A 13,567-nucleotide genomic window follows, 5' to 3' on the forward strand; every position below is an offset into this window, starting at 1 on the left:
CATACGCCTGCGTCCCACTCCTGCGTCCCACTTATGGGCCCTATATATACTCTTGCACCCCATCGCAGCCCACTCTTGTACCCCACTTCGCAGCCCAAATCTTGCGTTCTACTCCTGCGAGTATACTTTTCTACATAACTCCCATTAATATTGAGACATTTATCGTATCTTGGGACCAACTTTCGTCTACCCTCGTCAAAACAGCTTGCCGCCTGATCAGACAACTACAGCTACACGACTGTTTTTGCTTCGTCATCATCGGAAATGTGTAACGTAGGCTACCCACGCTTCATCACCAGGAAAATATTGCTTAGGAGATCATTCCTCTCGTTATTGTATCGCTCGAGAAAAAATGCGCTGAACAATCTTTTAAACCCGATTTAAACTTTCGAACACAGTTTCGTAAAGAACACTTTTACAGACAGCAGAAAACTTTTCAGCCATGGACGAAATCGTAAAATGTCTGCTGTCACTTTGCAGTCCAATTTTTTAATCAGATCATCGGTGATGACTGAAGGTCTCCCATGCACTTCTTCCCTCATCGTGAATATTTGTTCGGCCATCTTTAAAGGCCCTAACACATTCCCGCATCATTCCACCACTAAAAATTATTTTTCCACCAAGCACTGCCTTGATTTGGCGATAAATGTCAAATGGTTTGAAACCTTGAGCACAGAGAATCTCATGGACTTCGCAGCCCGCGGGATTTTCAATAGATGGAAGCACTTTAAAATAACATAAAACCTTGTTGAACTAGTATAAGGTTGACCATCAGAAGCCCATTTTTGCGGATGCAGTTTGTTGTGCGCATGTGACGTCTCTGATCTCAGTGACGTCACGTGCATTAATCAATCACCGAAATGCGATCAAACCGGCCAACCAATCCGTCATGGGAATGACGAGTTTGTTTACGTTTCTTGATCTACGTGACGTAACAAGAAAATTGAACTGAAAGACGGAAATTCTCGTGGGTCAACCTTATATAGTTCAATCATGACATAATCCGATCTAGACTCGATCGGATGGTTCCATATAATAGCGTCTGTGGCTTCCAAACAACTACACGAAGCGCATGCGCTGCGTCCCCTCCCAGTAAAAATTTGCGGACGCGGCAGCGTCTGATTTGGATTACCAGAAGCTGGGACGACTCTAAATTTTGTTAGGGCTGGCGGCTACAGCGCTATAGCGGTCTAAATTCTAAATCTTATTTAAATTCAGCGGCCTTGAAATTGTATATTTCAAATATACTTTTGTTTCTCTTACAACTGAACTGCTATTCATTGTAATCAGCAGCAGCCGGACCAGCCGTTATCAGCAGCAGCGGGACCATATGTTTTCAGCAGCAGCCAGATCACCCGTTATCAGCAGCAGCGGGACCATATGTTTTCAGCAACAGCCAGATCACCCGTTATCAGCAGCAGCGCGACCATATGTTTTCAGCAGCAGTCAGATCACCCGTTATCAGCAGCAGCGGGACCATATGTTTTCAGCAGCAGCCAGATCACCCGTTATCAGCAGCAGCGGGACCATATGTTTTCAGCAGCAGCTGGATCACCCGTTATCAGCAGCAGCTGGATCCCCGTTATCAGCAGCGGCGCGGGATCGACCACTCGTTATCAGCTCACCGGAGCAACCGTTATCTCGCTATCGCGTCGTAGCTGCGGTAGTTGCTCGCGAGCGCGTCTAGTTCGAGGACCCTATACACAAGTTGGAAGTATTCACTCAAACTTAATAATAAATATTGTACTCAAATTTAAATGGCTTCGTATGTGATTTTTGTGGATGTAACTTTAAAACTTTATCATCAGAGTGCAGCATATTATACAAGTGAAAAGTTAACTTCATTTGTATTGTGAAAGCGGGTTTTAACGATATCTTGGTTTTGTGCAATTACACTCAACCCTCTACCGCCTGACACGAGTAACCGGAGCAATATTGTCACGCGCCTACTTCCCAAAAATGATACGTTGTAGTGAGCGCAAAATGACTTGCACTGATGGTTGCCGCCACGTATGATAACTTTAAAATGTTCTCTTTTGCGTACAAACGTCCTCAGGTTGCTACACTCAATAGTTTACGTATAATTGTATGTTCCCTGAGAGTGACATACGGCAGTATAGAGGGTGAAATTGACCCAAGCTGCCCTATGAAGGCTTTTTTTCCACGTAACAATTCAGATGATGGAAAAAAGCCAAGTGCGTTTGATGGAAGGATAAATACGATAAATATTTCTGGAAGTCATCTCCACAAAATTGAATTATTTCCCTATGGCAATATCGATAACATATCTAGTTATAGGTTTTGAAAATCTGTACCGAATATAACTAAAATAAATGGGAGTGCAATTTTTCATTTCGATTCTAATTTGTATGTTTCGGTTTTCAGAAACTACATGACCCTTAAAATAGAGAAATGCCCTAATATGTTCAAAAGAGTCCACTTATTCACTATTTTTTGCCGTTGATTTTTCTTTCGACGAAAACCGCAAGTAAATTTAGCTAGATTATTTCTTAATAAACTGTTAAGAAATGCGGAAGAAAGTCATATTAAGACTCGCACTGGTTGTCTTAGTTATTTTCTTATATAAATTCACTACCTTACATCGTTCCACCCCGGCAAAACAAGTAAATTTAAATTTTAATCCAGAACAGCCCGTCGTATCGTTTAGACCGGGAGGTCGACTGGGGAACCAAATATGTATGTGCGCACATCTACTGCACACCAACATCACATACACGATGCAGGTGAAGCGAGGGCACTTGCTTCTGTAATATAACTGTTGTTGATACTTTTCTCTGTAATATAACTGTTGTTGATACTTTTCTCTGTAATATAACTGTTGTTGATACTTTACTTTGTAATAGAGCTGCTACTGATACTTTCCAGTGTAATATAACTGCTGTTGATACTTTCCTCTGTAATATAACTGCTATTGATACTTTACTTTGTAATATAACTGCTATTGTTATACTTTACTTTGTAATATAACTGCTATTGATACTTTACTTTGTAATATAACTGCTATTGTTACTTTACTTTGTAATATAACTGCTATTGTTACTTTACTTTGTAATAGAAGTTCTATCTATACATTACTTTGTAATAAAACGCATTATTCATACTTTCCTTTGTAATAGAACTCTTATTAGTACTTTATAATACAGCCCTGCTTCAAGACATGGCGCGTGTAGCAACCAAAGAAATATTGGGTGTCCGTGATAAATTTCAGGGCTTACTTATTCCTTGTCCTGACGCGAAGAATATTATTGTTTGCTTCAAAAACTTCATAACAAGGTTCAGGTATATGCTCTCAATTGAGAGATTGTTTTTACCAATTTTAATTTACTGACCAGAAAAATGATCATAGTATGAATAAAATACACGATTAGAATTAATAAGTACTCAATTCAATATTCATTGCATTATAATCTTATATGCATAACTTGATATATATATTAACCCGGTCTTGTTTATTTGATCAGGGATTCCTCTACCCAAACATGCGTGATCTATTGATGAAGCTTTTTGAACGCGCCCCTTTGCCGACCATTCCTTCTGCCATCATGGAGCAGGTGAGAGTACAGCTCTGGGGCCATACTTTCAAAACTCGCTAAGTGAACATGAGTACTTACGCTCTTTTTTTTTCTACGATTAAGTGAACGTAAGTACTTACGCTCTATTTTCTTGTCTATGATTAAGTGAACGTAAGTACTTACGCTCTATTTTCTTGTCTATGATTAAGTGGACGTAAGTACTTACGCTCTATTTTCTTGTCTATGATTAAGTGAACGTAAGTACTTACGCTCTATTTTCTTGTCTATGATTAAGTGAACGTAAGTACTTACGCTCTATTTTCTTTTCTACGATTAAGTGAACGTAAGTACTTACGCTCTATTTTCTTGTCTATGATTAAGTGAACGTAAGTACTTACTCTCTATTTTCTTGTCTATGATTAAGTGAACGTAAGTACTTACGCTCTATTTTCTTTTCTACGATTAGTGGATTTTGCTTGAAAGGCCGTCAATGATTGGCTGATGAACTTACGATCTCTTAACTTTTTTTGAAAGTATAGGCCCTGAACTTGATAATGTAAGTTGAATTCTACGTTAAACTAAAAAAAGATTTAAGTTTCTTTTGATTAATTGACAGGTACCAATTAATATGGGTTGTTATAATAAAGAATAACGATGACTTACGTTTTACTGAAAATATCGGGTATGTATACGACCGATGGTAAACTATTCTAACGGTCCATTTAATGATATACACGTATTTTCAAAGTTTCATGTTTCATAGTTTTCAGGAAAATGTTTCAAAGAAAACAATCAAGTTTTTTTTTGTTCGAAGATTGAGATTTCGACAGATTTGTGCATTAATCAATATATTGAGATTTTAGGCCGAAAATAATAAAAAAATTTAAAGCTTAATATGCTTCAAACAAATGGCTTGCAGTTGTTTTGCACATGACATTCGATATTGAATATACAACAGATGTGCGTTACATTTGATATTATATATACGACAGATCATAAAAGATGACACCAATCTCAAGATGCGGCGTAAAGCTATCTGTTTGATAAATAAGCCAGAGGATATAATCACCATCAATGCTTGTTAATCCCATGTTTCAGATGAATAATCACTCGGTTGATTACTTCACGGCGCTCGAGGACTTTAAGGCCAACAAGAGACAAGTATATAGATAGATATACAAGATATACAAGCCAGAGGATATAATCACCATCAATGCTTGTTAATCCCATGTTTCAGATGAATAATCACTCGGTTGATTACTTCACGGCGCTCGAGGACTTTAAGACCAACAAGAGACATGAGAACTTCACGTTGCTCACTGGCATGCCGTGCAGACTCTCTACCTTCTGGAATATGATGCCCCTCATCCGCGAGAAGTTTGCTCTAAAATCTTCACTGAAAGTACGATTTTAGTGAAGTGAATTCTAGTGATTTTACTGCAATGCAAAAATTTAGTTTTTTATTTTATTTATATATCTTGTAAATGCACTAATAAATGCAATATTTTGAGAAATATTGATATGGTAGCGGTAGCACGGTTTTGGCACCATACGAAGGCCTCAGCCGGAAATATAATATATAATGTTGGAATTTTGAACAATGTATTCCCAACAATTCCGAGCAAACAGACAAATAGCGTTAATTAACTTATAACTTCTGACACCAAGACTTGGGAAGCAAAGAAAACGACAAGAAAATACACCGTATATCTTCACCATTTTCAATCTGTATCCATATAACACCCTTTATGTTTGTACTAACGTCATTTCAAAATTTCAAATTAAGGTGTTGCAAAACTCTTCCCCCTACTTGATAATGAATGAAGTTGCATTCTAAACGTCGTAAATCATAATAAAATATTCCGTGGAAATTTTTTATTTTAAATTTCAAGTCTTATCAAAAGCCTAATACGCCGAATAGAGATAAACAGTAAAAAATGACCAATAAGAAATACTCTCTGGCCCTTTATGAAACTTGCATTTAAAATATAAATACACACGAAAGAGATATTAAATCCTAAGTAACAAGAAACTACCACGGAATATAGAAAGGCATCGATATAAGAATTTCAAATGGATATGAACAATAAACACTATTAAGGCAAGGTTTGTACAATAGTGCAGGAGTACGACAATAGTGCACGGAGTTTTGTGACAACTTCATGAAGCTGATGTAGCGTGAAGGTCTTGTCACATTAAAGTACAGAGTTGTGCAAGTACCGAGTTGTGCAAGTACCGAGTTGTGCAAGTGCCGAGTTGTGCAAGTACCGAGTTGTGCAAGTACTGAGTTGTGCAAGTACCGAGTTGTGCAAGTACCGAGTTGTGCAAGTATGGAATTGTGAAAGTACGGTCACTTTCATGAGACATTGAAAACTTGGTTACAAAACCAAAAAATAATAAATAAATCGTGATTTCTTTATCGACTTCAAAAGATGTAAACTTTTATAAGAATTTTGTTCACTCAAATACCGAAAACGTTGTCGATTTCCAAATTTATCTAATATCATAAGGCATTGTAATTTGGAAAATTTTGTTAAAATCTTACGCTGTATTGAGGCATTAAATAATAACTCAAGTGCTCCAATAAGCTGAATTATGCATTAATAAAATTATATCCACAATTTTTAGATATATATTATATCGTCGTGAATAAAACTTAATTCAAAATCAATATATTTTGGTGCAGGGGCGTACGCAGGAATATGCAGGGTAAAAATTGAAACCAGGTCTTCCGGAAATCACAATCTCTTTCGATTTCATGCATACGGCGGTATCATTTATAAGTAATAAATGCATTGAATATTGTCTAGAATTCGGCGAGACGTCGTCTTCAGGAGTCCTTACTGGAAAACAGGCGCAACAACGGAAGACCTGAGGTGCGTTTCACAGCGCTGCCGTTATTTTGTCACTAAAAAATGTTGTCACTATTTTTATTTTTATTATCGCACGCCGTTAATTTGTCACTAAATTTTTAAAACTTATAGAAATGACGCCTCGATCTGTGTTCTATAAATTGTTATCTTTGGTAGTTTTTTTCAGGCGTAACAGTCTTAGGCCACGCTGAAGGTAACTACTTATAGACGAGCCGGCAGTCACTTCCTTAATCACTTCGCCATTATTCGTCACCCAAGTCGTCGTTTCATGAGTGAAACTCATGAAACGACGACTAATTTCACTTAACCTACTGAATTTCACTGAAACGACTAATTTCACTCATCTGAGTGAAGTTAGTGCGCTTAAACGAATATTTCATTGGATAAGATCTTTTGATTTTACATAGCATTTAATTACTTTTGTTTGTATTCTATAATGAATTTCATTCATATCGATTAATGCGCATGCACTATCCGAAACTCCGATCTAAATAATGTCATGTAAAGTGTGCCTGTACCAACTTATATATGAAAATTTATCAATATGAAATTCGTCGTTATGATTGCTTAGTTTAAAATTGCTATTATGCACGGCGATTATTGCGTTAACTTGATCAATGGCTTTCAAATGTGCAGCGAACAGCGGACGTTGAAACTGTGGTGGGGGTGCACGTAAGGCGGGGAGACTTCCAGTATATTCTTGATAAATATTCTGGGAACTCCTTCCTACCGCCCGCCTACTACCACAGCGCCTTCGAGTACTTCAGGACACGGTAGGTGAACTAGGAACACCACTCGGGACACGGTAGGTGAACAAGGAACACCACTCAGGACACGGTAGGTGTACAAGGAACACCACTCAGGACACGGTAGGAGAACAAGGAACACCACTCAGGACACGGTAGGTGTATAAGGAACACCACTCAGGACACGGTAGGTGTACAAGGAACATCACTCAGGACACGGTAGGTGTGCAAGAACACGTGTGTAACACTAAGCTCACGCCTCTATCGTTGTTAGCTTCGCCTACTTCTTCCAGAGCATCGGGTCAAGTTGAAGACCCCGAGGAGTTTAATTAAAGTTTAGACTTGACAACGATTCGTCAAGTTAAGTTGAAATGTTTTTCATTAGCTTGAACAATAAATACGATACAACAATAAAGTCATGAGTGATGTTGTCGGCAGTTTAGTCATACTTTGACGTTGAAAAACTCGATGCTCATTTACGGACGCCATTTTCATTCCATGTTTCAAAGAAACTTTCATTGCATTTTTTAATTTAAGGAAAGTTTTATAAAAGAAAATTCCAATCGGAACTAATACTAGTTAAACGTTGAAATTCTTTACAAATATTCTAAATTAAAGGCAAAGAACATTAATAATACACAGTTCATGAATCACTATTTTCAAGTTTCATTTACAGCTAATGCATAGATTCTTTTAATCCAGATTTAGGCGAGTGCTCTTCCTAGTGATGACAGCAAAGAAAGAAGTCCCTTGGTGCAAGGAGAACCTTGCATCAGGCTTCAGTGATGTGGTCGTGTTGGATGACAATGCATCCGCGGAGCTGGATTTCGTCCAACTTGCGTCATTGGAACACATTATTTATTCTCATGGCACGTTTGGTTTATGGACAATCCTGTTATCCAATGCCAAAACAGTGGTGTACCCGCATCCCTCCACAGATGTGGGCTTCAAACGGTACTCCCATCACCGGTCCCTGGACTTCATGAAGACTAAACTTAATACAACTTCATTTGTTACCGTAGTGTTCTGATGAATAATTATTCCCATCGTCGAAAAAGTGTTGAGTAAAAAGAATTTTATCATCATTGGTCTGTATGAAGACTAGATTGTACATCGCTGTTCTATAGTACGATATAATAGTATAATAGTATATAATATGGTATCATAGTACTATATTATACTACTATATTATAACGGCAGCATATTTTCCATTTGTCTGGATCCCCTTGGCATGGTTTTTATTTAATGTATAAGCAAAAAAGCAAATTATAATAAAATCTTTCATTCACAGTGCCACGGAACTTTTTTCTCTTAATTTATTATTTCTTTCAATGAGTTTCTTACTTCTACGAGAAGAAACGATTATTTTTCTTTGACTTTTTTAATTAATGAGACGATCTGTGACAAAGATAGGAGGCTCGGGCGTTGATACCGCCCAATGCTGTAATAATATCAGAGTATTTATCATTTTATTATAAACACTGTTAAGTATTAAGTGTAAATGTAAAGAGATTAATAATATTCTCTTGTGCGTTACTGTGATGCATTAAACGTTCACTATGAATCACATTGGTGTAACAGGTCAGCGTAAATAATATACTCTTATTTTGTATAAAAAATTGCGAATGAAATTAAACTGAATAGAATGAAAACCTTATGAAGACATTGTAGTGCAGGGCAGCTGATGTGAACAAAATATGAATGACCCCGCCATGGACTTGGTTCGAAAGAAAGATATGACCATTTAGAGATCACGTAATTATAAACTTAAGTTTTATCACACCACGTTGACCACATTGTATACATTTCTAATGTGACATTTAATCAATGAGATTAAATTTAGGGTTCATATATGGGTGGTCCCTCTTCCCCTCACTTAAATCGCCTCACAGCGCATAGTCACGCATGTTTAATGCGTCGGAATTTATTTGGAGCTCATAGTCTAATAATTTAAAATGAAACATTTTACTGACGTATTTGCTGATGATAGAGCCATCTCGTTAATCCTTATTTTTTGAATAGCACATTTAGTTGATACAATTTATTCGCGAAGCACGCAGTTCATGGAATGCACTGAGGAACAACGATTGATATTAATAATAGACTAATATTTCTAATAAAATATCTGAAATAATTAAACTTAGCGTAATTTGACAAAACTTTTTAGCAATTGTTCTTAATTACCAAGAAAATTCATAAATAAGAACTTGATTCACGAATTGGTCTGTTAATATATAGCTACGCTCATCCCATTCTACCATTTTACAAAAAAAAAAAATCATGATATGCGGCATTGTTTTCCGTGATCAGGTTCTAATTGGAAATAATTACCACGTTTTTCTTAACTTCGTTTCGTGTCTGTGTGTCTGTCATCAAAAATGTAGACCTTAATTTAGAGCTCTTTTGAACATCCTAGAAACTTTACATTTGGCATGCATGCTTATGCTGCCTAACAATTCATGATATGATCATCAGAATTAATAATTAAAATAAAAAAAAAATTAAGAAAAAAACAGCTAAAAATCACGGTTTGGAATTGAGTTTTTTTCTCGAACATCCACACTTGCCAACCCTGGATATTGATTTCAATAGCTAAAATTGGCAACTAAAAAGTAGAAAATAAATAAATGGAAAAACCATTTTTTAAAAACCACGTTTTTCTGGTTTTTACAAAACCAAGAAAAAAATAAAATAAAACAAATAAAAAAAACTTTTAAAAACCACGTTTTCTTAACGGACAAAAAATAAAACCATTTACTCCTAAATAACATTACATAACATTTTACATAACTTAAATGTTATGAATGAGTAAATGTTTTTTTTTTTGTCCGTTAAGAAAACGTGGCTTTTAAAAGTTTTTTTATTTGTTTTATTTCCTTATTTTTAGTTTTGTGAAAACCAGAAAAACGTGGTTTTTTAACACGTTTTTATTAACACGTTTTTCTTAGCTTAGCTTCGCGTTTGTTTGTTTGTTTGTTTATTTGTTTGTTTTTAACACGTTTTTCTTAGCTTAGCTTCGCGTTTGTTTGTTTGTTTGTTTGTTTGTTTATTTGTTTGTTTGTTTGTTTGTTTGTTGTTAACATTGACAACGAAAATTAGCCCACTTCTGATTGCTCTAAAGATCTGAAATTCGGCATGCAGGCTATTTTCGCCTAACAATTTCAGATACAATCATAAAAACTAGCAATTAGAGACCTAAATTAGCTTAATTAAGTATATATATATTATATAGTATATATATATAGTATGACGTGTGGGCGCTGGCGTTATAGACGAGCACGCGCTGACGCTGCGTATCATCGATGCGTATCGAACTAATTAAAAACCCCTTTTTTCATGTGTAGCAACGGACTAAAAAGTTGAAAATAAAATACAATAAAAAAAACTTTTTTTAAAAAACACGTTTTTCTTTTGGACTAAAAAGTAGAAAATAAATTATGACTCGCCCCAAAAAACGTGGGTCGGGCTCTACGTTCATGTGCACCATCAAATTTCCAAAATTCGTGTGTTGTGTGCTTTTCGCTTTAATCCTAAATCTGCCCGACACACGTTTTTTGGGGCGAGTCATAATTTATTTTCTACTTTTTAGTCCAAAAGAAAAACGTGTTTTTTAAAAAAAGTTTTTTTTAATGTATTTTTTAAAAATGTTTTTTCTATTTATTTATTATCACATCGTTAGTACAATCCAGTGCCAGAAATTTTATGGCCTTTTATTGCACTTATTCTTTTTAACCTTGGTCATTTTATTCGTAAATGTGCTTCATGTGCCAGAAATCTAAGAAATTCACCTTGATTTAAATCCTATAGCATGTTGTACCAAACACCATATCACGAGGAATATCATTTCATCATTTATTAACCATCGCAGGTATCTTCATTTAGTTCCATGTTAGAAATCTAATGTAGATGTGATATTTCATAGTCTATTCTATGTTAGGTATTTTGTAGTATAAATATTTATTTGTGAGCTCTAAACTTTCGAGTGCAACGCGTTTTCGTAGCCAGTTTACCGCCCGTAGCTCTTCTTTGGAATAGAAATAGGTTTTCACGATGGCGAAAATGCAAATTGAAAGTGAAGATAATTAATTCGATGGTTAACTTTGGAAAGCTTGAAGATTTGAATGAGATAAAGGAAATAATTAGTGTAAATCAGTTTTGTATCCTTGACGACTGACTAATTATTATATTGAGATCTTTTGTAGTGCAGATCAAACAGAAGAGTTTAACTTGTTGAGAAAACTGTGATTGTGAACTGAGGTCGGTAGATCCTGCAGGACAATTCAAGATTTAACAGTAGAGATTTGTACTTATTGTACTTATGTCGAGCCAAATTCCATCACTCAATGCGCCTTTTAACTTGATAAAGAATGATAGAAACATTCGAAACGTCGTTAAAGAAATAAAAATGTCCTTCGGTATTCTGATTTTCGATTTACCCGTGCAAACGAAAAATTTTGTTTGATCTATTGAAAAAACTAATAAGAAAATTGGCAATAAAACGAATTCTCTGGTCTTCAATGAAAGCTGCTTAAAATAATAATAATATTATACGTAGCAGAGTAATAATATTTGTGTTTATTTCATATTCCCATTGGTTGTTATTTATAATTTGCTAATCAAATACTACGTAAATTGTTAGATTGTTTTAAAAAGGACGTAAATTTGTTCGGTGGGATATTGCAGATCAATGACATTGCATTGTTGAACAGTTGAGCGAAGATATGTGTTACAGCCGCTGTTGTTTCTAAGATGATAAATACGATAGAGAAAAATTTATGTCTCAGAATATTCACCATTGTTATTAAATGTTAGTTTATTGGGCTTGAGTATGTCATATAATTTTATTTTTTTTTATACTTTTATTCCACTTTTCAGAGAAATCTTCGAGTCTCACGGGTGCTTGCTACATAAATGTTATGAAGAATATAGCCGTACACAACACAGAATTCTTATTCACTTAGAATGTATCTGAAGTGGTACACGCGAGAGTTCATGCTTAGGTGTTGGTATTGAAGCCCCTGCACTTTCAGGAGTGATAAGTTCTTCTTCCTATGTGCATCAAATTAGTAATAATAAGAAATAAGAATAGAAATAGAATAAGTTAGAAATAAGAAGTTTTTACTCAACATGAATCGGAAAGCTTGCCGAACGCTCCCTAATTATGTCATTCGTAAGCTAATCTGTTTATGATCGAGATGACAAAAGTCCAAATAATGATTCACTTATTCTTTTTTGGCTCATTCTGACCTAATTTTGCCCGGCAAAATGGTGTATAAATACTAAAATATAATCCATCCTCTGTTCACGCTGTGGGGAAAAAAGGGTGTCACTATTTGTACATTATGTTCCAGTAATTTCCCTAAATGTTTGAGTAGGAGTAGCATTGAATTCTCCGCATTTTATTTAACAGGGATGAAGGTGTCACAATCTAACGCTTGACAATTAAACTAATTAAACAATCTAACGCTTAATTAACAGGGATGAAGGAGTCACAATCTAACGCTTGACAATTAAACTAATTAAACAATCTAACGCTTAATTAACAGGGATGATGATGTCACAATCTAACGCTTGAGATGCTGGCCAGAATCAGGCGCTAGGTTCACTATCTGTTGTCATGTCATCATGCGTGAACGCATTTTTTTATTAATATTAAAGTTTTATAATTGAATTGATTCAATAAGAAAGTTCCTTGAACCAATATTATTTCTGTAAAAACGTGGTGAGGCAAGAAAGATTCATGGAAATCATTAATGGTTTGAAGACACATGTGAACTCTTTATAGCGAATAATATTCTAATATTTTGTTCAACTTTATCTGTTCAAATTTGGTGCCTAATTGCTATTCGAATATGAATTACGTATTATTTCAAAATTATTCCTAATTAAGTTTATTTGATCAAAATTAAGTAATTTAAATTTTATTACGCACTTGACATATACTCTGACATAGAAAGCAGTCACAAGTTGTAGGTTATATGAGGCCTCTTAATAATATCTGGGTCCGTTATTTAACACTTAATATATTAATACTTAGTAAATGCAATAATAGTATTTTATTTGAGAAACTTAAGTTACAATTCTAACGTTAGAACAAATGCTATATGAAGGAATCGTTCATTGACCAGCAAAACGCGAGAACTTGGACATGTTAGGAATCAGCGACAGGCCATATATATTTGCCCAATGCATGCTTACTTCACTATAACTAATCACTGGAATGGAAACATATATCATATTAACAAGTTATATGAGCAAATAAGTGAACTGTTAACTGTGATCGCAAACGAGTGTATAGACATTATTTGTATTACAGAAACACTCATCAAAAATCACGGGGTGAAAATGTATCTGGAAAATTTCAGTTGCCAGGTTTTGATTGTTTTCAAATCTTCAACGAAGAGCAGTGCAGTAG

The 13,567-nt window shown here is 35.3% G+C and overlaps 1 protein-coding gene across 1 annotated transcript; it reads left to right on the top strand.

Moving 5' to 3' along the window:
- Positions 1-2,409: 2,409 nt before the first annotated feature.
- LOC108674892 (galactoside alpha-(1,2)-fucosyltransferase 1) lies at positions 2,410-8,354 on the top strand. Its single transcript, XM_047883237.1, has 7 exons — positions 2,410-2,744; positions 3,483-3,572; positions 4,632-4,679; positions 4,819-4,935; positions 6,344-6,409; positions 7,043-7,179; positions 7,855-8,354. The coding sequence occupies exons 1-7, from the start codon at positions 2,529-2,531 to the stop codon at positions 8,180-8,182; spliced, it is 1,002 nt and encodes a 333-aa protein (XP_047739193.1). The 5' UTR covers positions 2,410-2,528; the 3' UTR covers positions 8,183-8,354.
- Positions 8,355-13,567: the final 5,213 nt, after the last annotated feature.

The sequence above is a fragment of the Hyalella azteca genome, unplaced genomic scaffold (assembly GCF_000764305.2).
Source record: "Hyalella azteca isolate HAZT.00-mixed unplaced genomic scaffold, Hazt_2.0.2 contig12345, whole genome shotgun sequence".
NCBI classification, from domain to species: Eukaryota; Metazoa; Arthropoda; class Malacostraca; order Amphipoda; family Hyalellidae; genus Hyalella; species Hyalella azteca.